This window comes from Electrona antarctica (assembly GCF_951216825.1).
Source record: "Electrona antarctica genome assembly, chromosome: 13".
NCBI classification, from domain to species: Eukaryota; Metazoa; Chordata; class Actinopteri; order Myctophiformes; family Myctophidae; genus Electrona; species Electrona antarctica.
Window position 1 is genome coordinate 20,380,449 of NC_136794.1, and position 24,856 is coordinate 20,405,304.

The 24,856-nt window shown below is 40.4% G+C and overlaps 3 protein-coding genes across 5 annotated transcripts; 1 reads left to right on the plus strand and 2 right to left on the minus strand.

Annotated features, from left to right (window-relative positions):
- Positions 1 to 505: 505 nt before the first annotated feature.
- On the minus strand, positions 506 to 10,393 carry phgdh (phosphoglycerate dehydrogenase). The gene is made up of 12 exons (XM_079518449.1): positions 10,099 to 10,393; positions 9,181 to 9,332; positions 8,987 to 9,052; positions 8,084 to 8,138; positions 7,795 to 7,893; positions 7,559 to 7,691; positions 7,317 to 7,465; positions 7,074 to 7,226; positions 4,386 to 4,524; positions 3,245 to 3,372; positions 2,914 to 3,136; positions 506 to 941 (listed from the first exon to the last, which is right to left on the minus strand). The coding sequence occupies exons 1-12, from the start codon at positions 10,234 to 10,236 to the stop codon at positions 787 to 789; spliced, it is 1,590 nt and encodes a 529-aa protein (XP_079374575.1). The 5' UTR covers positions 10,237 to 10,393; the 3' UTR covers positions 506 to 786.
- Positions 10,394 to 10,565: 172 nt separating this feature from the next.
- On the plus strand, positions 10,566 to 16,411 carry cfap210 (cilia and flagella associated protein 210). Of its 2 annotated transcripts, none has more exons than XM_079518448.1 (9): positions 10,566 to 10,696; positions 11,491 to 11,696; positions 12,660 to 12,833; positions 12,922 to 13,127; positions 13,621 to 13,777; positions 13,953 to 14,092; positions 14,642 to 14,834; positions 14,956 to 15,120; positions 15,686 to 16,411. In XM_079518448.1, the coding sequence occupies exons 2-9, from the start codon at positions 11,511 to 11,513 to the stop codon at positions 16,037 to 16,039; spliced, it is 1,575 nt and encodes a 524-aa protein (XP_079374574.1). In that variant the 5' UTR covers positions 10,566 to 10,696; positions 11,491 to 11,510; the 3' UTR covers positions 16,040 to 16,411. The 2 variants fall into 2 exon arrangements, with proteins under 2 accessions (XP_079374574.1, XP_079374573.1); XM_079518447.1 differs by lacking the exon at positions 10,566 to 10,696 and adding an exon at positions 10,765 to 11,223.
- A 36-nt stretch (positions 16,412 to 16,447) lies between these two features.
- Positions 16,448 to 24,169, minus strand: ppig (peptidylprolyl isomerase G (cyclophilin G)). 2 transcript variants are annotated; one of them, XM_079518445.1, is made up of 13 exons: positions 24,009 to 24,169; positions 23,362 to 23,445; positions 23,200 to 23,274; positions 22,588 to 22,695; positions 22,058 to 22,102; positions 21,872 to 21,959; positions 21,720 to 21,749; positions 21,484 to 21,623; positions 21,228 to 21,393; positions 20,263 to 20,442; positions 20,080 to 20,161; positions 19,706 to 19,839; positions 16,448 to 18,260 (listed from the first exon to the last, which is right to left on the minus strand). In XM_079518445.1, exons 2-13 carry the CDS (start codon positions 23,420 to 23,422, stop codon positions 17,288 to 17,290), a joined length of 2,082 nt encoding a protein of 693 aa, XP_079374571.1. In that variant the 5' UTR covers positions 23,423 to 23,445; positions 24,009 to 24,169; the 3' UTR covers positions 16,448 to 17,287. The 2 variants fall into 2 exon arrangements, with proteins under 2 accessions (XP_079374571.1, XP_079374572.1); XM_079518446.1 differs by lacking the exon at positions 24,009 to 24,169 and adding an exon at positions 23,809 to 23,948.
- Between the last annotated feature and the right edge of the window lie 687 nt (positions 24,170 to 24,856).

Genomic DNA, 24,856 nt, shown 5'->3' on the forward strand with positions numbered 1-24,856 from the left:
CTGTTGTTTGAAAGGCGCCGGCTGCTGCTCCATATTCGGGCGCCAGTCGCTGCAAATAGCCATGCAACTGGTCACAGGAATCACCCAACGACGCGTTATTTTCATAATAGGCTTATTCTAAACCCATTCCCCATTCCAGACTCGTGATATGCACTCATCGATGGATGGATCGCCAATAGTTTTAAAGAAGCTCGCAGGCTAACAATACTTCACTGTGCGTATAGCCTTCACTGAGGCATCCCGAGAAGCCATTGCCCTGGCCTATATATTCAGTCTCCCATTGGTTGCCATGGCAGTTTGGACCCATTCTACAGCAATCAAGGCTGTAGGCTTAAGCGCCAAAAAGATTAAGAACGTTGAATAATATTATGCAGTTTAATACAATGCAGCACCATAACAATTTATAGGCTACTACAGTGGTCTTAAAACATTTTTCTAAAAACCCAGCAAATTTAAATAAATTATAAATGCAGTAAAGCATTTGAAACAAAATAAACACAGAACACATGTTATAATTTGTTTAATTAAGAGGTTTAGTTCAAAAAGCACACACAAGTACTGTAAACATCTATACATTATAATTAATTGTTAATCAAAATGATCTCCAATCTCTATGTAATCAGCTTCTAAACAAGTTGACATCATAAGTAAACCGAAGTATTTGAATTGTGAGAACAAGATGGACTGTTTGAAATAGGCTACACAAACAATCTTTAATTGTTAGCTTTTCAGATACTGAATGTAATTACAGCATTGTATTGTAATTGCAAGTGTTGCCCTGGTCGTTTAAATGGTGAGCTGCACTGCCTCTTTGACCAAAGGCTTCAAGGCGCCGAGGTCTCCAAGGAGAGAAGACAACCCCATGCAATACCACAAATCTCCAGTTTTGGCTGCAGGAGCACTGAACGATTCCATCCCCACTCCTGCTGTGGCCAGTAAACCTAGACAAAAAACAATGACAAAAGATAACTGATAGTAATATATCTTAACTAGTCTTAGTAACATTATACTTCCCGTCTCATCCAAGAGGGAAATAAGAAAATGTAATGTTTAATTAGCAAAGCATAATGTGCACTTAGTGGGAAACAACAGTTTACATGAAAGAGAAAATGTCAGGGGCTTTAAATAAATGTTTACAATAAGTAAAGGTAGAAAAAAGTGCCTAGATGCAAATGTGCATATACTAACGCTTAGCATAAATAACTGAAAAGTAACAAGAAAAGGGTGCTCCTCGAAGCGCAGGTCTCCCACCTGTCTCTCTCTCGCAATGTCACATTGCTGTCACAGCGCTGTGACAAATGTCACAGCAATGACATTTGTAGCATGCCCCTATTAGTATATCGGCATTATAGGGGTTAACCTCAAACAAATTGCAACAGAAACTCTTTAACTATTTCAGAAATATACTGTATATTAGTAATATCATATAAAAAGTAGGGGAACATATTGAAAAATGCTAAAATAAATAGGTGATGGTACCCTTAACCTATATAAGGCAAAATTCCCCACATTTCTGAATCCATTAGTTTTGCAAAAAAACCACTCCTTCAACTTGCCATCATCACAAAATGTGATGGCATTGGTTATCACAAATGGGCAAGTGGCTATGGCAGAGCACAAAGTACTTTGCGCGCGCACACACACACAGTGGAAGAATGCAGAGAGACACAGAGGGGGAGAGAGACATCGCATCTATTAACTTCTCAGTTGCGCCTTGCAATAAAAACAGAGAGAGAGGAATAGTAGACTTTATTACAGGCAGCTGCTACGTCTCATCCATGCAAACTGCAAAGTTGTTATGTTTATCGGCTCCACACGCTTTGGTTGGAGGAATACCACGCAAGTTATATAAGTTATACAAGAGTTTAAAAGCTTCTCTATGGACATTATAGCGATAATAGCATATTCTTGGGACTGTCAGTCTGTGTGTGTGTGTGTGTGTGTGTGTGTGTGTGTGAGAGAGAGAGATCACTCTGCCGACAGCATTGCGGTCCCCCCTCCCTTGCATCTGTTTTCTCAGTCCCCCCCGCTGCACTGTTCCATACAGTAGCATACAGATAAATATCAAACATATTTGAAAATGATCGGAGGGATCTTTGAACACACAGATCAAGGGATCATCCTCACTGCTGCTGCTCCACTCAATTTCGTTGGAAACTAATTTAAATAATTCGCACTCAATGTGCGAAAGGATGTGTCGTTTTTTTTTTGCGGATTCAGATTCGCAAAACGCACGAAAAAAACGCAAACACTTATAACTACCCCCCATCTGTCACCACGTTGCCATCCGTATCAAACGGTCGAAACCAACTTGCCAGGTCGGCTTTCGACACCACCTCACTACAAGTTTTCGACACTTTCCAACACCTATGTGTTGGGAGCTCAAAGTAGCCTACCAACAACAAATCTGCATGCTAGGCTACTACTACAGTGGTATTAGGTATCATACATGTAGCAATGAGACAGTAGTATGGGAACTACAGTCTCACGGGCACGCACAGGCGTGTGCTCGACGCTCGTGGTAAAAAGACTGGTGAAACGGCATGGTGCTGTGTGAAGTTATGACTACACCCCAAGGAATCCAGGGGAAAAGGTTTGATTGTACGACCTACAGTTAAAGAGTTATATAGGGTTGGGGGTCTTCCTTTGTTTACTGGGAATGTGCACGCAAAATCCATTCTGATCGATGTCCAATATGAGCTCAGCTGTACACACACACACACACACACACACACACACACACACACACACACACACACACACACACACACACACACACACACACACACACACACACACACACACACACACACACACACACACACACACACACACACACACACACACACACACACACAATAGTCTTTGCCTTCTGGCTTGTCAGAATGGCGACGACAACATTGATTCTCTTACCAGCCAATGACTGCAGGAGCTGAGGACTGGCTGAGGCCTTGAAGAACAGAAGGTTGCCAGTGAGCGAGACAGACTGCCGGAACACACTGCCACACAGCTCCATCAGAACGGGCATGCCTCCTTGAAATGACCCACTGGCTTTGTAGCTGGAGCCATTGGTGGACACATGCACCTCGCACACACCATAGGAAGCCCCCTCGGACTTGTTATGGCTTTGGTTTACCTAAAATAAGTAAACACATGTATCTGATGAGATTCTTGTAATTCAGGACTTGGTCATTACTAGTTTGATAACAAACTGAAACTCTTTAAACTGGACTGGAGTTTGTACCATAATTCCAGACTCCTTAGCTATGGTCAGTGCATTTACGAGGTTTGGGCATCTGTTGGATTCACCAGTGAGCAACCCAACCATTACAGCTGAAGTCATGAAACCAGTGGAAGTCTTCAAGCAATCACCTGGTGAGTGTAATAAACAGAATTAAGTTACATTTATGCTACAGTTGACAAACAATTCCAAGTGAAATCAATATACTGACCCTTGACCATTTCGTAACTTTAGGTACAAGGTAACTTGGCATTAAGTGTTGTCAAAAACGAATTGAGGGCACAAAGCCCAAATTGGGTTTTGCAGTAAATTGCTTATTTTGATCGCTCAATTAGTTTTAGTAGATATGTCTTTCATTATGACTAGATACTGTCCAGTATTTGTACTTCCGGGAGTCTTGGAAAATTAGATTTCACCTGTGATGTCATCCAAAGTAGCCCACTACGGCTGCCCATTTGGGGAAAACACTGTGGAGTGATCAAAATAAGCGTTTTACTGCAAAACCCCACTCAGAGCTGCGGTTGGCTCGGGACGGAGTTATCAAAATTTTTACCTGTACCACTCGTTCTAGGATATAACATCAGATTAAGGGCAACAGAAAATAACTGAATGATGAATTTAAGTATGTTTCTGTAGCATAGTAACTATCAGTTAAATACATTTTAAAACTGGTCTAGGCCTACTTCACAAAATAATGCATTTGTTATTACAAATTACTGATATTTATAGATACAATTGAATCAAAAGTTCAAAGGCTCAGCCATGGAATGGACTAATTTGAAGATGGTGATCAGGGGATTATAGTTGCTGTAAGTAATTTTGGGTTAAAAAAAAGAAAGTGTTAAAAGGCTCTTTATTCTGTTAAATAATAATAATAATAGTAGTAATAGTAATAATAGTAGAGAACGTGTTAATGTAAAATTCCATTGTTAGTAGGCCTACATTTTAACATTACACCACCAGAGGGAGTTGAAGACCAACATTAGAGGGCCATCCGCCAATGACAGGATATTCTCGTTGTATTCCTCATTCAAAGTTCAAAAATGAAACTAGCCTTGTATTAAATGTACATCTTCTGCTCTAACGTACAGTTGGTCAGAATAAGTAGTGTAAGTGTACAACTTTATGACATTCAAGTTCCTACCACGAGTGGTGATTTGCACATTGCTGAACGGATGTTTGGAAGTACTGCATGATTGCAGCACAGCTCCGATGGCTTTTCCAAGTGTGATCCACTGATGTGATTCCTGGGAGAATGTGCTTGCCAAAACCTGTGCATTCACCTGTATTGGGACAAGATCACATGCAGAACATTATTATTTATAAAATGTAGACACATTATTTCAAGACAGTTTAAATAAATTAAATGCATGTGACATTAATCCACTGATTTAGGCCCACATTCCATGTTAAGTTCAAATTGCCACCACCTCTTTCACAGTATAATTTATTTTATTTACAAAGTATGTGTAATTTGTGTATTGATTTTTACATACAATCAACACACATACATAATATAAAGATAAAAACAAGAAAATAGCTCAGATACTCTATAAAATGGAAATATAAAGTATACAAAGACTGGCCATTGACAGTCTCTTAATAAAGAATTTAAATAGCATCTTTCATAGTAGCTTGATTCAGATGCCCAGATGAAGTTTCTCTACTACTTTGGCGACAACGTATTGTGCATTGCTGTCCCTGAGGCAACCTGGCAAGTGGAAACCACAGAATGCCACTTCTTCCAGGAAGGTTTTGTTGTGGACCAAAAAACGTCTTCAGGCTACTAGTGCAGACCTGCCAACCTTGGGATATTGACATGCGTACCACCATGTGGAATGCTCTCCCCAAACACATCCGACATGCCACCTCACTCCCCTCCTTCAAAACCGCACTGAAAACCCACCTGTTCAGAATTGCATTTCCTAGCTGATGTGTTTTTAACTTGTTACATGCACGGTTTTATTGGTTTTTATTCTTATTTTACTTGTTTTTTCTAATAAAGTTGTCCCTTTCTTATGTTCTTTCCATTAATTAATATTCATTGTGTATAGATATATATAGCCTAGGCTGTATAATCATTCATACTACTACCATAATTCATTTCAACCTCACAGAGACGATAGATAATTAATTCAGTCACTGACTGTACATGTCGACTCTTTCAGGGATAAAGTGGAATATTTTGGATCTGTACGTCGTCACAACTCCTATATTGACTTGCATAGTCTATTTGAGCAAGCTTTCGTGGCCCCAAACACTTATTTTTTGAGAGATCTACACGCCATTATTTATTGGTTATTTTGATTGGTTCAGGTTACGTTGCAAGCAATGACCAATGCTCCATTATCAGGACAGTTTTTCGCACATTATCGCCATCGGGATGCTCACTTTTTGCCCGTGTAGATGAGGTGTAAACAAAATGCGTTCGAAGTACCTGGAGATTGTTTCCAGTTGTTCCAATCACTTCATTTTGGACACGCAGGACAACAGCTTTGATAAAAAATAAAAGCCTGTTCGCTCGCTGGCTGTAGATAAGACACGTACGTAATTTAACTTGGCAGTGGAACCAAATGTACCCGCTAGTTCAGACAAGACGGCTCGGTTCGTTGTATTTAATTACTTTTTTGAGTGGTGCAACCACTCCAAGGAACAGCAATGTCACCTATGTGACTATTCATGAGTACCAGTAGGGGCAAAAGTGGCGCTGTTGTGCCAGAAACAGAGAGAGAGAGATAGTGCTGCACTGTTGCCGCAAACGGTCGAATCGGCTGGTTGCCTGCTAATGAGAGACAGAGAGAGAGAGAGAGAGGGGTGGGGGGGGGGACATTGCACCACTCAGTTCACACGGATGTGATTTTTTTTTCTTCAGACAGCCAGCAATGGGTTAAACGCTGCCCACATTTTTTTGTCTCCATTACACCTCTAGGGGCCGCAGTCTGCATTCAAAGATTTTCCTAGAACCTTTGTCATTGGTCCAACGTTTTCTGTCGGCAAATGACTAGCAAATCAGGAAGTGGTCAGTCAAATTCAATGCATTATTCCTCATCTTCTTCCTCATCAGGGGCAGCGGTGGCCTAAGGGTTAGAAAAGCGCCCTTGTTGCCTATAGGTTGCCGGTTCGATTCCCCGGACGGGCAGGAAACATCTGGGTGGGGAAGTGATTGTCATCACTCGCCCGACACAGCTGAAGTGCCCTTGAGCAAGGCACTGAACCCCCAACTGCTCCCCCTGGAGCTGCTTAGTGGCCAACAGTATAAGACTGTGGTTGTACTGGTCAGGTTTTAATGTGTGTGTGTGTGTGTGTGTGTGTGTGTGTGTGTGTCTGTCTGTTTCTATGTGCAGGGCGTTGCTGCGTTGCTACGCCCCCTCAGGTCCAGTGACGCCAACCTCCTGAGGGTCCGCAAGGCCAAGTACCGCACCTGGGGGGACAGGGCCTTCTATGTCTCTGCCCCAACCTCTGGAATGAACTCCCCAATCATCTCAGAGTTTCCCCCTCCCTCCTCTCCTTCAAAGCATCACTCAAAACCCACCTCTTGATGATAGCCTTCCCTAGCTGAGGTCTGGTTAAGATGTCCCCCCATCCCTTGCTTTAGCCTAGCAGACATTTTACTTGCCGTTGTTTTTATTTCTTGAATTAAAGTTGCTCCTACTGTTTTATGTAAAGCGCTTTGGGTACTTAGAAAAGCGCTATATAAATCTGAGCTATTATTATTATTTTAATCCATTGCTGGCTGTCTGAAAACAAAAATAATTAATAGAAAATATATTGATATATTATTACTTATAGCTACTTTAAGACTTCTACCCTGCTTTGTTGCAAAATAACTCACAGCTCCAACAAGGCTCTTGCCCTTCACCATGTCCACAATCTGTAGGGCAATGTCTTGTCCACAACGAGCCTGTGCCTCCTTGGTGCTGGCTCCCAGGTGAGGAAGGCTGATAACATTGGGGTGGTCCACCAGTGTACGGTCCTTTGGTGGTTCCTGTGGCCAAATGATATATGCATGAAGTAAGATGTGGTAAGATTACAGTATCTTTAACCTGTTTATAAACATTGTACTGAATATCCTTGCCTCAACAAAGACATCGAGGCCTGCTCCTCCACACTGTCCAGACTCCAAAGCTCTAAGGAGAGCAGCCTCATCAATGATGCCCCCTCGTGCACAGTTCACAACCTTCACTCCTTTCTTGCACTTGGCAAATGTGGTATCATTAAGTAAACCTTGGAGAAAAGATTGTAATTGGATATTTAATGTAGAACCAGCATTTGAGTTGGCCCTAAAAATAATAATGTTGTTTTCTTATCAAAACTTACCAGTTGTGGCAGGCATTAGGGGAGTATGGACAGTGATATAGTCACACTGAGGCCACAGCTGTTCGAGCGACATCTGCTCTACACCCCAGGTGGCTGACACTTCATATGGAGTGATTGGATCATAGCCAATAGTCTGTCATAAAGAAAGGAAGGGTATACATACGGTTGAGATTTTAACAAAATAATTAAAATGCCACAGAAATGTAAGGACACAACACTGTCATCTCATGACCTACCTTCATGCCAAACGACTGCATTCTAGTTGCAACTTCCTTTCCTATTCTTCCCAGTCCAAGTATTCCAAGGGTTTTTCCATACAGCTCTGCACCCATGAACTGCAAAATAATTAACAAAACATTGTCCCTGGTCCAGAAGCTTGAAAACTGCACAGACTCAAGTTATCACATTTAATTAGTGATGACTGAATGAACAATGGGGCAGACCATGCGACAGTAATTGCTTACAGACAGTATGTGCCAACATTTCCATGCATGCCGTATGTATCTGCAACCAAAAAATATATACCTTCTTGCGATCCCACTTCCCTGCTTTCATTGACATGGCAGCTTGGGGAACATGTCTGAAAACATATATCAAAATGTTATGTGTGGAGAGGAAAAAGTATAACGTATGTTGTACAGTGTGGAAAAGTATGCCCTATATTCAGATATGCACATACAATGCGCATGCAGAATTGTCCAGGACAGAAAATGTATGTATTAATTAATTCAACCTTTATTTGTTACTCAGAAAACACAATAAGGGAACAGGCCCTCATTTATGATTGTACTGAAATATCAAGATAAGAGTAGTGATCAAATTATAAAGCAATTTTTAATTATACACTGTGGAACAAACAATACATTAAAAAGGGAGTGAATTGGAGCCAGAAAAATAGCATTTCACAGGGCAGGAGGTTAACGGAGGCCATGAAGATCAGACATGTCAGTGCCCTCTCAGTTTGGCATTATGCCCCTGGGAGAAAAAAAAGTCTATGAATCAGCTATTTGAAAATAGCCGAACTACAAGCTCACAACACGTTGCATTGTGGCCTGTTGTTAGCTTGTAGATCTGCTATTTTGAAAACTTGTGAAAATGGGACATTCTGCATAATAAATACTATTTACTAATTGTATAGTAATAGTATAGTATATTATCATTTGATGCCTAAATCTTTGTACTTTTACTCAAGTGAATTTTGAATAGCATACTTTTACATGAGTATTGTCGTATCGATACTTTTACTTCAGTAAAACATTTGAGTACTTTTTCCACCATTGAATACTGACTACATTGCACATACTTCCTACATTGGACTACTGTCTATTATTGTATCGCCATACTGAAAGGACTACTACCTCTCACCCTGCAGAACAAAAATACCTTGCAAAATGCAAATTGTTTCATGAAATCAGTTATTAATCTTGCCTTGAGAGGCTCATCAAAAGGGCACATGTCAGCTCTGCAGCACTGATCGTGTTGCCACTTGGTGTGCTGTGGGAAACAAACATTATTCAGTTGACAATAAGGAACATAATGCAAGTTATCAAGAACATACAATGGGCAACACAGAGAAAAACAAGTGTTTCAGACCTCGGGTATAGTCTAGATTTCAAACTTACTTCATGACAATAATGCCCTTCTTGGTGGCAGCATCAACGTCCACATTGTCCACACCAGTCCCTGCCCTTCCAATGATTTTGAGGTTGTCAGCAAAACTGATGACTTCAGCTGTTACTTTTGTTGCAGATCTGACGACAAGGCCATCATACTCCTAGAGATTTATGTAAATTAGCTACAGTATGAAAAATCTATGCACAACGTGGCATGTGACAACAGTGTTGGTCTAGTCTATCAGCATAATTAGCAATTTATAGCTTGTGTTATATAATATTTTACATGAAACTATTGACTGTGTAGTTTAGTCTTTTCTAATTGGTTATGCACTATTCAATAGTGCATAAATGCTGTGATTTATTGGACTAAATGCAATAGTGACTATTGCATTTAGTCCAATAAATCACAGCATTTGTAACCGAACATGCCCAACTGCATCGGGACAGGCATAGGGACTACAATAGGCTACAACAAAAGTGATGAGGATTTGTGGCTGTGGCAGCAAGCCTTGGATGCAGTTGCATCAGTTAATGGTACACGAGGGCGGTCCTAGCCGAGCAATCCATTTTTGTTCTCTCTTTGACAAAAAAAAGAAAGGTACCGAGCGCAAAAATGTAAACGTTTATCCTGAGGTTAAAGTGCAACCTTCAAACAAAAGTACAAAACATATAGCCTAATAATGTAAGATTTGTGGTGTGGGTGGCCTTTGTCGCTTATTTGTGCATTATGTTCACACTTTTATTCTATTTTTTTCCCTTTAGGATAACTGTTGATGCTAATGCTACTTTAACTTGAGTCTCGACTAAAAACTAAAAAGGACAAAAAAACAGTAATTGCAGTTCATATGCATGCATGTCACGCACGCTGTTGTGGAAAAGTAAGTGCGTGTGAACGCAGTCATCAGAGACCGAATACAACTTTACCTTTATCTCTGCCATCAAGTCATCCTTGTTCATATTTTGCTTTTCCGTTACTTGGATTCCATTCTCTTCCAAAATCTTCTTGCAGCAAGGATCCACACTTTCGCTAATTAAGATACTTTTGATGATTATCGGAGCCATTTTGCAGTTTTCTCGTTCTCAGTAGCTTGGTGCACAACTTCTGTTGAATGGGTAGGAGTCTTATTGATGGACACAGCTCCCGTGAACGTTTTGAATGGTTAGTTACACAGGGAAAGACTGCCCCTTTATAAGTAAACCCGCCTCTTCATCCTTTGTGGTAGACATTAGATCAGGCCTGAACCCGTCAGTCTACAACTCGCAAATCCGGTTTTTATCTAGGACGTCTCTGTTGCATACGTAGCAGGTTTCGTCCCTAATGATTTTATGTTTTACCCTGAAGAAGGCAGTTTGTTTGCCGAAACAATAAGGTCCGGGTGCCTACTCCCCGAGTCCTACCTTTTTGTTTAACATTGCATTTGCCATTTGCACAAGTAGAAGTAGCCATCGCAAAGCAGCCTAATTCAGATGTAGACCTGGTCGAGCCATTCACACCAAATTATGTGAAAGTTCAACACACACAGTAAAGTCACCTGACATTGACTCTCACATGACATGCCAGGCTTTGAGATAGGTAATTAGTAGCTCTGGTCCATAGCTCGCAACGCATTAGAGCTATGGACCAGAGCTAGGGAAGTAGGCTTCTGCCTCTGTGATTTGGTAGGTGGGATGAATGAATGGTATGTGGTTGGTAATGAATGAAGCATAAAACCAGAAGTAATGGCGCCATCTGCTGGTTATCCTCTGTCCCAGCGTTACTCATCTGCAAAGAGAGTCTACTGTTGACCAGCAGCCTGCTTTGTCATTGGTTTAACCGTTGCTTAGAAACGCTAACAAATTAGCAATTTTTCCCCTGATACTGGGTACTTTGAGGAAACCTCTTTGTTTTAAATTTAGAAGTGAGGACATACATTAAGCTATCCACAACTGTCATGATACATCAAGATTTTCAAATGCTGTAGATAATTTTGTATAAATACCCATGTAGTGTAGCCTATATTATGGCAGCATTGCTACAGCGAGGTCAAAGGAGAGGTTTCAGCATGAAAGGTGAGAGGAAAGTGAAGATAATATGGATTTGTTATCAATGTAATTTGTAATCAATTCTGTCAACAACACAATTCTGAACACTTTTAAATTGTGCTTGTTTTCAAATCTTGTGTTGGTAGGCCTATTTGTTATTATTTAGTCTTGTTAACTCCTGTTTGTTGCCATCATCATCATCCTTGATATTGTATTGTTTTATGCCACAGATTCTTTCGTCTGAAACTGTAGGCCTATGTATTTTTACATTTTGTTTATTTTGAATGTCCTCAGGTGAGGTAGACAATGGGGAAATGCAACTACCAGATCTTCGTCACGTCACTGTTTTGCCCAAAGCCGAATGGCTTCGAATTCAAGGTAGTTCAACTTCAAACCAGTACAATAATCAAAAGGAACGCACCAGAGATGCAGCACAACAACGAGAGGCCATGCATCTGTGCTCCAAAGAGATGGTGAAATTCTGGTCCAACACCATTTCTGTAAGTTTACTTTATTGGCTTGACTGCACTGAGCAACGTGAGCGTTGCACTGAAAACAAAGTGGAAAGTTACTTTTGCATTCCACTACATCTCTACTAGAGGGAAATGTTGTAGTTTTTACTTCACTGCATATTTGACATATTTGCAGACTTAACTTTGAATGTCATGACATTAAACTGGGCCAAACAAGTTGACTCCGTCTGTTCCCGAATTAACCAGCGCATGCACTTTCTGAGACGGCTCAGGGTCCATGGCGTGGCAACAAACATCATGCTACTGTTCTACAGAGCAAACATAGAATCCGTTATCCGTTATGGCATCACCACATGGTTTGGTAACCTGTCCGTCAAACTCAAATCCCAACTTCAAAACCTAGACAAGAGGGCTGGGAAAATCATAGGCATGCAGCCCCCATGTTCTCTTCAAGAGATATTTGAGAGTACAGTGAGGAAGCAGCAGGGCCTCAAAATCACCCGAGACCCGAACCACATCCTCCATAAGGAATATGAGTTGATGCCGTCTGGCAGACGGTACAGATCACCATTCTACAAGCTAAACAGATATAAATTATCTTTTGTTCCACTGTCAATCAAAGCACTCAATAACAGATAACTAACTACTGGGAGAGTGCAATACTGCAATACTTGAACCTTGATATATTTGCACAGTGTGGGTAGGATAATTATTTTTTGTACTATGAACTGTATTTTTTGTACTATGAACTGTGTGTGTATGTATGTATGTAATGTATAACGCTGTCTCTTGGTGCCCAAGACAAATTTCTCCTCAGAGACAATAAAGGCTATTGAATTGAATTGAATATTTAAGTGAAGTAATGAATCAATAATTATAATTCAGTAATATAGTATATATTTTTCTGAATAGCCATTCTGTGATAAGCATTTTTACACCGAATTTGAGCACTTCTTCCATCACTGTGTATAAAACATAAATTTGTTATAGGGTCAAAGACAAAAGAAACTTGAGGCAAAGAAGATTCGGGAGGCCATCGAGGAAGAACAGAGAAAATCAACTGATATAGAAGAGGCCAAATATCAAGCACAGAAGAGGAAGGAGGCTATTGCAAAAGCCAAGGCTCAGCAATATTATCAAACTGACCGCGTCAAAAGATTTCATGTTTGTACAATAACTGGAACAACCTTTTAAAATGTTACTGGAGTCTAATGTTAAGGGGCAATTCAACCATTATGTACTTGTTTTGCAGAGTGCACTCTTGCTGACTGAAGTTTTGAAGGAGAGGGATGCACAGGTCGAACTGAAGCAAAGAATTCAGAACAATTCTAAGGATGTAGATAAAGAATTCATGGCCAGAATCAAATCCCAAGAGGATGAAGCTTTGAAAGTGGAGCAGCAGAAAACACTTCAGAACAGGCTTGAGAGGCAGGCTGTTGCAGAAGATTTGAAACATCAGTAAGTCTACTTAAACAAAACTTCCAAGAAAGTGCAACTGAATTATTTGTAAATTTCTGGAAAATATTCAAGTCAAATTAAATGCATTAATAAAGAACAAAGTACCGTATAGGGACTGCAACAGCAAAGGCATGGTCACCCCTGGACTTGAGTTTACTTTAACCCTTGGGACAGCTAGAACCCTCAAGTCAGCCAACCTGAGTAATATGGTCCCTTAATATGGTCCCTCTTCCTGGTACCTTTCAAGAGCCTGGCTGAGTTGGGTTTCTTCTGGAAGGCTGCTGTCCATCGGAGAGTTAGTTCTGGCATGTATTTGTTTGTTAATTGATTTATTTTAATTATTGATTTTTATTATTCTTTCTTCCTGCTTTTAACCTGAATGTTGATTTTCTTTTATTCCCCTCTCCCTCAAGATTGTAAATAATTTGTTCTTAATAACTTGCTTGGTTAAATAAAGGTTATTCTTATCATAATTTTTTCTTTTAATCCTAAGGATGAAGGAACATGAGCTGGTGAGAGAGAGAGAAAAACTAGAGGACAAGAAAGAGGGAGAGGAAATCCATCAACTTCGGGAACTTTATCTATGGGAGCAAAGCATGGAGAAGCAAAGCCAATTACAGCAGAAGAGAAACATCATGCAGTCTCATTTGGTGAGGTTTGAGCAAGAGTTATTGTTTAAATGTTGACATGCATCTTAATGCATTTAAGCATTGGGTATTTAGAAAAGCGCTATATACATTTGAGATTTTATTATACACTCTAAAGGAAAACAACCAAATGTTAACTCTGTACTAATATTATAAAATACACGTGATGTACTTACAGGAGCACCTCTCCAGCAAAGATATCATAAAAGCAATAGATGCACAAAAACAGGAGATGGAAGATGAGCAAAGGAAATGTTTTGTTGCTGCAAAACAAAAAATAATGCAGTTAAGGAGAGACAAAGAGGCAGAGTTGTTTAGGTAAGTACAAGTGAAGGGCTTCACGTAAGGTTTTTAGAGCATGACTTTGAAACCTACAACAGGACATCCACAGAAAACCCAAATCACAATTGCTCAGCTACCTATAATGTGGTGATGCAGATAGTGAAGCTTGTTACAGTTTCACTTATTCCGATTCACCTTGGATAATAGCTATGAGCCAAATTCATTAAATATTATGCAAGTACCTATGATGTACCAGCTCAGTGGCCTTGTGGTTTGAGTGCCCGCCCTGAGACTGGGAGGTCGGGGTTTGATCCCTGGCCGGGTCATACAATACCAAAGACTCTGAAAAATGGGACCTAATGCCTCCCTGCTTGGAACTCAGCATAAAGGGTTGGATTGGGGGTAAGTCCCTGCGACATACTAGTGTCATGTCCAGGGGGTGTACTTGTACATCAAGCTGCCTCACGCTACAGAAACAGGAGATAGGCTCCTGAGCTATGGGCCTCATGGCTCGGCAAGGCTTACTTACTTTATTTTTTACAATGATGTAATATAGCTTCACCTCATGCTGATTTTATCCTTCAGAGAGGCTCAGATGCTCAGGGATAAGATCATCGACAAACTAACAGCCACAAAACAGGAGCAGGTCGTTGACGAAGAACAACTGATCGCTAAGGCCATCGCTGAGCGAGAAGCTAAACGGGCACAGAAACAGAAGGAGGGAGATGACACTAAGGATGCAATGTTGAAGTCAATTACTGCACATAGGGAACTGATGGTAAATAATTTAGTCACATTGCATTTTGATGAATATTCCAAAGTATACTAAGTTGATTTTTCATTTTTCCCTTATGTGAACTAAATGTGTACATGGCACTTTTCATCTACATTTTCATCAGAGGCAAGAAAAGGAGAAGAATAATCTGGCAGAACAACAGAATTCAGTGGACATTCTACAGGCCAGAAAAGAGGCTGATCGTCTATTCTTTGAGAAGCAACAATTGAAGGCTCAAAAAAAGATAGAGGGTGAAAGAATTTTACAAGGCCACTACGTCAATCAAATGGTAATGCCCAGAATGGTGACTATATCAAACAGTGCATAAACTTCCATGAGTAACAAACTAATAAGGCATTACTTTTTCACATGGGGTTAGTAAACTTAGTAATGCATTACCATTTTTATATTCTAATGAATTAATGCATACTAATAGTAATGCAGTTTGTCAACTCAACCATGAACTATTTGGACTTTTATTCAATTTTGCAAAACATATCCTGTGCCAAGAGGGTGCTGGAGCTTCTGAGTTGTTTCATCATATTGAAATTTAGGCGGTTAAAATTGCACTTCAATACCAGTAGCATTATTGTCATTCTTTTTCTTTAATTAAAGATAAGGAAGTGATATTTTTATATTTATCAGCTTCATTTTTAATGTTCCAGTTCCAATATTGTCTGCTCATTTCTTGATTGTTTAATCTGTATTCTGAGTTCTCTTGGATAAAATTGGTATCCCAACCTGAAAATGCTCAATGTATCACTTAACCTAACTTTAACTGCCACAAAACTGGCTTCAGAGACAAGTATGAACTTTCAAGCTTCAAGTAACCATTTTCATTCTTTAATTTATAGGCTGAAAAATGTGCCATGGGCCGGAAACTGAGAACAGCGCAACAGGAGTTTGAAGCAAAGAATACAGACGTTGTCGTTGAAGAGGAGAAACAATTCCGACAATATGCAAAGCATGTGATCAAAACTGCAGCAGAGGCCAAGCGAAATGTCCTTCCACTACGCAAAGCAGCCAGGGAAGGAATTGGAGGTGGTCTTGGACCCATTTTTGGTGGAGTTAGACCTAGCTACCTGGTTCATGATGTTACTGGTGTTGAGATGCCAACATATATCTGTGGTACAACCCAAAATATCAAAGATCTTCATGAGACCTCTGATATTCACGAGGCAAAGAAACGTCTTGGTTTCACGTGGTAACAGGTTAGCATTTTGACACTAAATTGTGACCATAGCTGTCAAATGTGAAAAATCAATAAATGATCACCAATGTGGATTTGTGTCAAAACAATTACGTCTAAGATAAATTACTGCTCACTATATGAATTTCCTAGTGTAACTATATATGTCCCAAAAAGAAATGTCTTCAAATAAATGCACAAACATCTCCCTTTGCTTACATGTCAACATCAAAGGGTACTGTACCATGAAACAAATGTACCAGGACACCAGTGTGATGCAGTCATTCCGACCATATGTCTTTGACATGGAACATCAATACTTGGGAACCACTTGCACCAACCAATCACTCTCAACACTAGTAATTTACCGTAACATGTAAGAGTATTGTACTCTACACAAAAAGTAAACCGTTTACAGGAAGGCAAGTTTAACTAAAATGGAGTGACAGTTTATTTCCCACTCATCCATATTTGTGGGGAAAAAAGAAAAAAAATCCAATGTTTTGTACAAACTCATTTTATGTTTTTTTTCCTACAGCATTTCAGAGACATGTTTTTCCATTTGAACAGCACACCGTAGACATCTCAAAATCAGTAAAAAATGAAGACAACAATAATAGTTATCAATACAGATAATCCACAGTGAATCAGGGATAAGCATGCAAGAAATAACAGGAGACAGACTCTTCCACACCATCACTTGCTACAGTAAAATAACTTGCCCGGTGAATGTATGCCATGTGGCTATTCTGCCCTATAAAGCCAGTACAGTAAGTAGTTTGACACATTGTCTCAATGGTAAAATCAGGCTTCATGATTTTGGTGGACAAACAGTTAGCGTATCAATTAGTGCAATATCACTTACAGACTGATACCCCACCATGTGGCTGGTCAGTTGAAACAGTCTTTGCATGGTTACTGCACTTTGGCTTTGTAGGGCAGTATTAGTGTAAGCAGTCAATTAACTACATTCTTAGCCCAAAACCAATGGCATTAAATAACACTTATAAAATTACAGTAAAAAAAAAAACGCTAGGAAAAAAAAAAAGCTTTTAAAAAGTTTTCTGTTCCACTTAATCATTCAAAATCCTTCTCCAATTTGATCAATTTCTTTCTAGAAACTGTATAATTTGAAACCATATAATTGGATATATCATAAAGCCAACATGTAATTTACAGATGCATTTAAAAAAAAAACAAAAAACACACTTCCATGGGTATTAACCAAGTTCAGATAAAATGTCTAGCTATGTTAAGAATCACACACCTAGTCATCAGAACTTGAACTCGAGCTCGTCTTCCTGCTGCGGTTTCTGTCCTTGCCCTTTGTGTCACGACTCCCTCTTGAGGAGATGACGGTCACAATTCTGGTGTCGTTTTTGGATTTGGAAGGGGATTTCCTCTGCGGACTACCTTCCAGTCTCTTCTTGGAATCCGGGCTCTTTCGACTCTTCCTTTTCTCATCCCCGTCATGCTCGGAACTGCTGCTACATCTGCTCTTAGACCTCTTTCGGTGGGTGGACTCAGAGTCTTTATTTTTCCTATGAGATGAGCGGTTATTACTGTGGTCACTCTTGCTTCTGGAGCGTCTGCCTTTGGCCTTATTTCTGTCCGAGCTTCTTGTTCGCTCCCTGTTCTTAGATGTCTCTCCCCTTTTATCATTGTCCCTCTCGTTGTGGCGCCGTCGTTCCTGACTCCTGCTACGCTCCCTTGCCCTCTCTCTCCCTTTCTCCCGATGGTCCGGTTTGTCTCTTGATGAAGCACGTCTTCCCCTGTCCCTGCTCCTACTATTTGACCGTTCTCCGTCTTTTACAGTGTTGGTTTCCTTGCTTTGTGGCACTCGTTCTCCATTTTTTCCTTTAGCAATGTCCCCATGCTTATCAGATGCTGACTGCTTGTTTCTTTCTTTGCTGCGATTGGATTCAGACTCCTTTTCTTTCCCTTTGCTTCTGGAGCGGCCTCTTCTGTCCTTACCCTTTTGTTTATGATCCCTCTCCCTGCTCTTTGATCTTCCACCCTTTTCCCTGCTCTTACTGCGACTTTGAGATGTGGCATGTTTCTTTGCCTTGTGTTTGTCACCTTTCTCCTCTGCCTTCTTCTTTGAAGTGTCCTTTTCTTTGCTTCTAGATCGGTGAGAGCGGCCCTTCTTGTCTTTCTTACCCTCAGTGGCATGTTCATGCTTTGTTTCGTCACCTTTCGAAGCTTTAGCAGCTTCCTCCTTGGCGTCGACCATGTCACCTCTGCAAAAGAAAAAGTAAAGAATATCAGAATGTTGTGAATAAAAACAGCTGAAGCAATAGTGGAATCTCAGAAAGCAGTTATTTGGTGAGATTATTCCCATAGCGTGCTCATTAGCATTGGTGAGTGACATAATACATGATATATTAAAGCCATTTTTTAGAAACTGTTCAAATGATCCAAAACCTACACAATCATTGTCCAATTACACTGATAGCCTTTCATTTGTATTCGGCCATTAATACATGGACTTTAAGTCGCGCTGGCACGTATAGTCTAAAATGTGCACCATCCAATTACACCACCTACCAGCCAAACCGTTTTTTATTTAAGATGCACACACAGTAACAGCTCAACAGTTCGACAGTGGGATTTATCCAACTATTCCAGCTCTAATCTAATGGACTGTCGACTAACCAAATCATCAAGTCTGTTCTGTTGTGTGCAAAGGTTGTAAGTTGTTTCTCAAATTTGTATCAATGTGACAAACAGTATGTCAATGCATTGTTGTCGTTTTGTATTCCTAGAAAGTCTGAATTTATTGCTTTTGTCTTTATGTAGGCATAAACAATTAAAAATGTTTGTTTAAACACTACATGTCAACCATGTATTAATCTATGTGTTCACATATAATACCACCATTCCAATAAATATAAGGGCCTTTCATTTTGTATTGCAATTGACCTAGATAGTAGAGATTCGTAATAAGCCATATCACTGGTCATGCACCGGAAATACACAGGGCGAAAGAGACAGGAGTCAGGACGCTAAATCTTAATTTTCATTAAATCAGTCTGTCTGTCTCTCTGCGTCACACACACACGTTGTCCAAATGTTTGCGCTGCAGCATAGATTCCCGTGTGTTTTTTTCAACATTATTCACGTGAGATGCATTGGTTTTATAGACTATTTAACAGCAACACCTGGATTTACTACTACTTAAGCTTTCTACCCACGGAATAAAGGTTATATATTATCATCTATCGATGTGAGCACAGGGCTGTCCTGTGCTCTCATTGGCTGTAATATGCAACCCAGTTCATACAGTATTATGTCCAGTCGGCTAGAATCAAATATCAAACCTGCTAGATATTCAGAAACGCTCGGGAAGGCATCAGATAACGCCTTTATCGCCACTGGACCTTTAAGCACGATCTTGCATCAGATCGGGGGGTTGTCGGCGAGTGCCAAATATGCTACCCGACAGTATAATCGGAGGAAATATCGTGCAGTGTGTAGGGGCCATAAAGAGCAATTGAGTTTGCTCAGAACAATGAAAATGAAGTAACACTGGTCTCAACATGTGCTGTCGTTCCAAAGCCCCACCTCCCGAAAACAGCCCAACCCCAAACAATTTCCCTTTGGATTACAAATGACAATTTTACCCCAAAAGCAACATGCAGTTTCAGGAAATGAAAAACTAAAATAAAGAGGATTAGTTTATTACTTGTCGCCCTTAATCCAACGCTCGCCACTGGTTGCTCTCATCCTCTGCCGCTGCATCTCCTGTCGCCAGTGTGGAGGAGTTTCACTACGCTGGAAGCGATCCCTTGACCTCGAGCGAGACGGAGTCCGATACCGCTGGAAGAGACGGGTAATATAAAAAAGTCAATGTTCATTCCTGTGTATGAAAAAGGCTGTAATCCCATTTCTATTTGAAAATATCCCATCTACAAGCTCACAATCGAGTGAGACTGCAGATCTGCTATTTAAAAAAATGTTCACCCGACATGCCCAAAATAGGGACACCAGGGTTAAAATGGCTGAAAAGAGATGGACCATGAATGAGCTATTGTCATATAGTTGTCTCCTTGTACCTACCCTTGGTCCCCTGCCTTTAATCTTCCTGCCAGAGCGTGTCATCACAAGTCTTCTGTTGTATGTAGACTGAGAGTTAAACATTCTGCCAATCAGAGGAAAAAACAGCATGTAAATTATCACACATTAGAACACCAAAGTATACAGGAAAGAAAGCACATCCTGAATTAAGTCAATGAGACCAACCTGTCTCTGGGCCTTTCCTCTCTTCTACGGTCCTTTCCAGTTTCCTCTTTCTCGTTCTGAACTGCTTGGGGACTTCTCCTCATAAGAAATCTGTTCTCTGGGATAGCAGGGATTTCTTCCGGTCGCACTGAAGATAAAAGCACCTCTTCATCTTTCTCCTCAGCGCTGTCAGGCTCAGATCTAGAAAGAAATTTCAGAGCTGTATAGTCTTTATCCTTTATTGTAACTACCTACTCGGGACATGAAAGTCGGGAACGATCTAAGTCGGTTAAGCCCAGGTTCTGGACAGGGCCCAAATTAGCAAATTGATCACACCTGATCACCCCTAGATCTCCATATATGGAGCTGGCCTGTTCTGACATCACAATGACGTCAGACATGGGTGCAACGGGTATTGCATAGCCGGTTGGGGCATGGATCTCCAACTTCCATCGCTACCGACTCAGTGCTCTACAGCCGGGCACCGGTCTGGTATCCATTAAACAGGCAAACAAAGTCTAGCGCGCTATAGCTTTGAGCAGGAAGGAGGGGTTTATCGGCTGCTTGCCTTAGAAGGAAGCCCATTTGGGACAAAACTCTGGATGCATTTCCGACATAAGACAAAAAAAAAAAGTTGAGTGATCAATATGATTTAGACATGTCGTGCATGACGTGCATGGTGGGAGTCGAGGAGCGCTTGGCATGGTTTTTCCCGCCTCCATCACTGGTTAATGGATATAACATCATCAGAATTCAGTAAGAAAACAGCTACTCTGGAATTATCTTTTAACCCATGCCTACTGCTCCCATACTTTGTTCCATTGCACATGATGCCAATTATATTAGTGACACGGCAAATCAGTTAATTACTTGTTTGTCTTGGCTGTCGTTGAAAATGCACCAACAGCACCAATACAATTATTTTCATATGCAAACATACTTACTGAAATTGCTAATAATTAAAGCACAATACATTTTATACATACCTTTTTTTATGTTTCTTTTTTTGTTTTTTCTTTTGAGTCTTCGCCTTCTTTTTCCGTTTCTTGGCGTCTTTACCCGAGTCTTCCGACTCGGAAGATTCAGAAGAGCTGTCAGAGTCACTAGAGCTGCTGTTGCTTGAGGATGCTTTTTCCTTCTCATCTTTTTTTGCTGCAAATAATTTAAAGCAGTACTTAAGTTCCACCAACTGTAGCACCAACTATCGGACTCGAAAAGCTAAAAACACTTAATCACGCATACCTTTCAGTTTAGGGATGAGCTCTCCACAGTTCAAAACCTTCATCTCGGCATATGGTCTGCTGTTAGCATCTGTTTTCTGACTCTCCATGGTCTGTACAACTTCTTGGCCTCCGATCACATGGCCAAAAACGACATGGACACTGCAAAAATACAATTCATGTTAGTTACGCTGTACAAAATATATTGACATAAGTTGAACCATAATAGCAGATTCATAAATGTTGATGAATACTGACCCATCTAGATGTGGCGCCGGTTTCGTTGTTCTGGGGATTGGCATTGAGATGAAGGATTGAAGACAAAGTTGACATTTTGCTGTTCATGTTTAAGAATGATGGGACCAACTAATAAAATGAAAGAAAAACAAGAGGCTTAACATGGCACTTACATGAAAAACTGGGATCCATTGGTATCTTTACCCCTGTTTGCCATGGACATCAAGTATGGCTTGTTATGTTTGACAGAAAAGCTTTCATCTGGGGAAAAGAGTATGGCCATGAAGTACAATATTTTCTTCATGATTTAATAGTAAAATAAATGCCATCCATAAGAGCAGAGAGAGAAGTGTTTTTACCTTCAAAAAAGCCTCCATGGATGGATTCACCTCCTCTTCCATTGCCTGTTAAAGAGAAGCATTATGAGAAGCAGTGTTCTAACAATTTGGAAAATAAATGTTAAAAAAAAAGGTTGTCACAGTACATTTGACACACACACACACACACACACACACACACACACACACACACACACACACACACACACACACACACACACACACACACACACACACACACACACACACACACACACACACACACACACACACACACACACACACACACACACACACACACACACACACACACACACACACACACACCGGGGGGGGGGGGATCATATTGGTAATTTAATTTTAACAATATGATCTAGTCTAAATAAGCCACAGAGAAACTTCAAAAACAATATACAGATGCCATTGTCACAAGGGAAACTACAGTATAAAACACAATCCAAAAATAACACATTTTGTAGCATTTCCAGTTGCATGAACCAACATATTTGTTTCTGTAAATAGTCTGTAAAATGGTCAAAATTAATGCTTACCTTCACTGAAGTCTCCTCCTTGAATCATGAAGTCCTTCACAACTCTATGGAACAGACATCCTTTGTAATGCAATGGCTTTTGTGTTCCTTTGCCAATACCTTTCTCACCTGGAAGACAAGGTAAATTCCATTAAAGAACAAGCCCTTTTTTATTATTAAAGCAGGTTATTAATTAAATATGAGTTTGCAATTTCACATTATGACGCTAAAACAATTGTGTAACCTCATCTGTGGTTTGTGCTGATGATCACAACTATAGGCATACTTTGCTACCCTTTCTTGCTCTGCATCGGGCAGGATGTTAATGTGGTATGTATATGGTGTATGTGTCCTGTACCAGCCGGGATGATTGTATATATTTTACTGTAGTTGTATACTTCTGTATACTTATTATGTATTTACTTAAGGGTGTGTTAATTGTGATGTTACTCTTCTATGAACCGACTTGTATCGGTAAACTTGACTGCTGTGCTGTCTCTGGCACCTGAATTTCCCCCACAGGATTGATAAAATAACAGATACAAATAAAAATAAATGTGACAAACTGATCCAATACAATTTCTTTGATTCTCTATTCTCTACTCCTGTAACTAGACAGTCGATATAATTTACCTGTGCAGAGGCACCTGAAGTTCTCACAGGTTTTGGGGCAAACATCTGAAAACAACTCCACCACAACTCGGCCCACTGTGAAAAATATGTACATTATAGTCAAGTTAATTTGAAATAAGTTAGTTAATTAGCCATGCAGGGAGATGAGCAATGGTTTCTTACCAAGCACGTTGCCGATTCCAACGTCAAGAAAGCATCGCGGACGTTGAGCCTTGATTCCCATTGTTGACCTCCTGCCTCCTCAAACTAAATACCAAACAAAAATGTGAGCACCTACTACACTCGAACCAAGTCGGTGGGACATTGAATGTGCGATTTATCAGTAAACTAGGGTCAACTCTGCCAGGAATCGCCAAGACATAACTTTGAACAATATATTTATAAATCAACTCTTCTTGCAGAGGTTACAGTTAAAAAGTTGTATTGCAATTGCTCAATAAAATAACGAGCTAGGTTGCAATGTTTTCGAACCGCCAACAGCTAATAGTTAGCTCGTACTCGTAGCCTCTGAAGCTAACGTTAGTAAATCAGCAAGGCGTGCAAGGTTATGCGGCTCCGGTTAAGCCGGTGGGGCGGAGTTAAAGCATTTAGCAATAATGAAGGCCTCACATTACAGCAGCACCGCCAAACCGGGATTCAGCGTAGCAGCACCGTTCCCACGAACACCTCCTCGGCCTTCTGTTAGCAACTTAGCAATGGATTCTCGGGTTCTAATAACATGTATTCTTTAGCATGACAACACCACTTCCACCTTCACACACACACTCAAAACATATCGATTTACCGTCGAAATTAATCAAATGGCTTACCTCACCCCGAGAAACAAATATATTAGTTATCACAACAAGCTAGTTCTTGAATGACGATGAAAGCTAGTTTCATTCAGTTCACAGACAGTACTGTTTTCCAAAGATGGCGCGATTGTGGACGTCGTCGCGTCAATGCATTTCTGCACTTTGGACATGCGCAGTGTAACTAGCTGGTGGAAGTCGCGTAACTCAGGTTTGCACCAGCAGGTGGCGTTCGGCTAAAAATGTGCAAGCTCACGCGACATAGCGGCTATTTTTGGCAAAGATTAAAAAAGGGCAATTTTAGGCATGTGTGCAACATGACAACTGTTTTGAAGTATTGCACAGTGACAACTAAAGTAAAAACGATCTAACTAAAATAAATGAATTTAAGATAATTAAAACGAAAACATTTAAATAATACGCATCGTATTGTCTTTTTCTCTTTTCCAATGGGAATGCTCGACTCCATTTCGCTCTGAATTTGGTTCTGCGTTCTGAAAACATTTAAATACGTATCATACACGAAAAAACGCGCTATGTGCAAAGTGTGCAATGCCAATGTGCAAAGAATTTTAAATGTGTTTGCCTTGCACCGTGGCAACTGCAAAATGGCCAGTAGATGGCGTGGTTTACTAATACGTGGTCGCGGCATCAGGCTTTTTTCCTCGGAGCCAATGTGAAACAAAAGTGTTTCCCTGGCCTAGTAGTTAGTTGGGCCAGTGTCTACCTTTCATATTTCATTGTCTTTTTCGTTAATTTCCTCGACTTCAATTATAGAAATGCTGTGGGCGGAGAGGGCGAGTTTGTTTGTGGGGGTCCAATAAATCGTGATAATTATTAATCAAGTGAACATTATATTCCTTCCT

Excerpts from the sequence above, each read along its gene's own strand:
- phgdh (XM_079518449.1), bottom strand. The coding sequence starts at position 10,236 with ATGGCTCCGATAATCATCAAAAGTATCTTAATTAGCGAAAGTGTGGAT. Across the intron at positions 3,373-4,385 it reads TGTGCAAATCACCACTCGTG|GTGATTGCTTGAAGACTTCC; the intron begins GTAGGAACTTGA and ends TACACTCACCAG. Across the intron at positions 3,137-3,244 it reads CTAAGGAGTCTGGAATTATG|GTAAACCAAAGCCATAACAA; the intron begins GTACAAACTCCA and ends TACTTATTTTAG.
- cfap210 (XM_079518447.1), top strand. The coding sequence starts at position 11,175 with ATGGCAGCATTGCTACAGCGAGGTCAAAGGAGAGGTTTCAGCATGAAA. Across the intron at positions 11,224-11,490 it reads GAGAGGTTTCAGCATGAAAG|GTGAGGTAGACAATGGGGAA; the intron begins GTGAGAGGAAAG and ends GAATGTCCTCAG. Across the intron at positions 14,093-14,641 it reads AAAGAGGCAGAGTTGTTTAG|AGAGGCTCAGATGCTCAGGG; the intron begins GTAAGTACAAGT and ends TTTATCCTTCAG.
- ppig (XM_079518445.1), bottom strand. The coding sequence starts at position 23,422 with ATGGGAATCAAGGCTCAACGTCCGCGATGCTTTCTTGACGTTGGAATC. Across the intron at positions 23,275-23,361 it reads TGGAATCGGCAACGTGCTTG|TGGGCCGAGTTGTGGTGGAG; the intron begins GTAAGAAACCAT and ends TATTTTTCACAG. Across the intron at positions 19,840-20,079 it reads TTAAAGGCAGGGGACCAAGG|CGGTATCGGACTCCGTCTCG; the intron begins GTAGGTACAAGG and ends CGTCTCTTCCAG.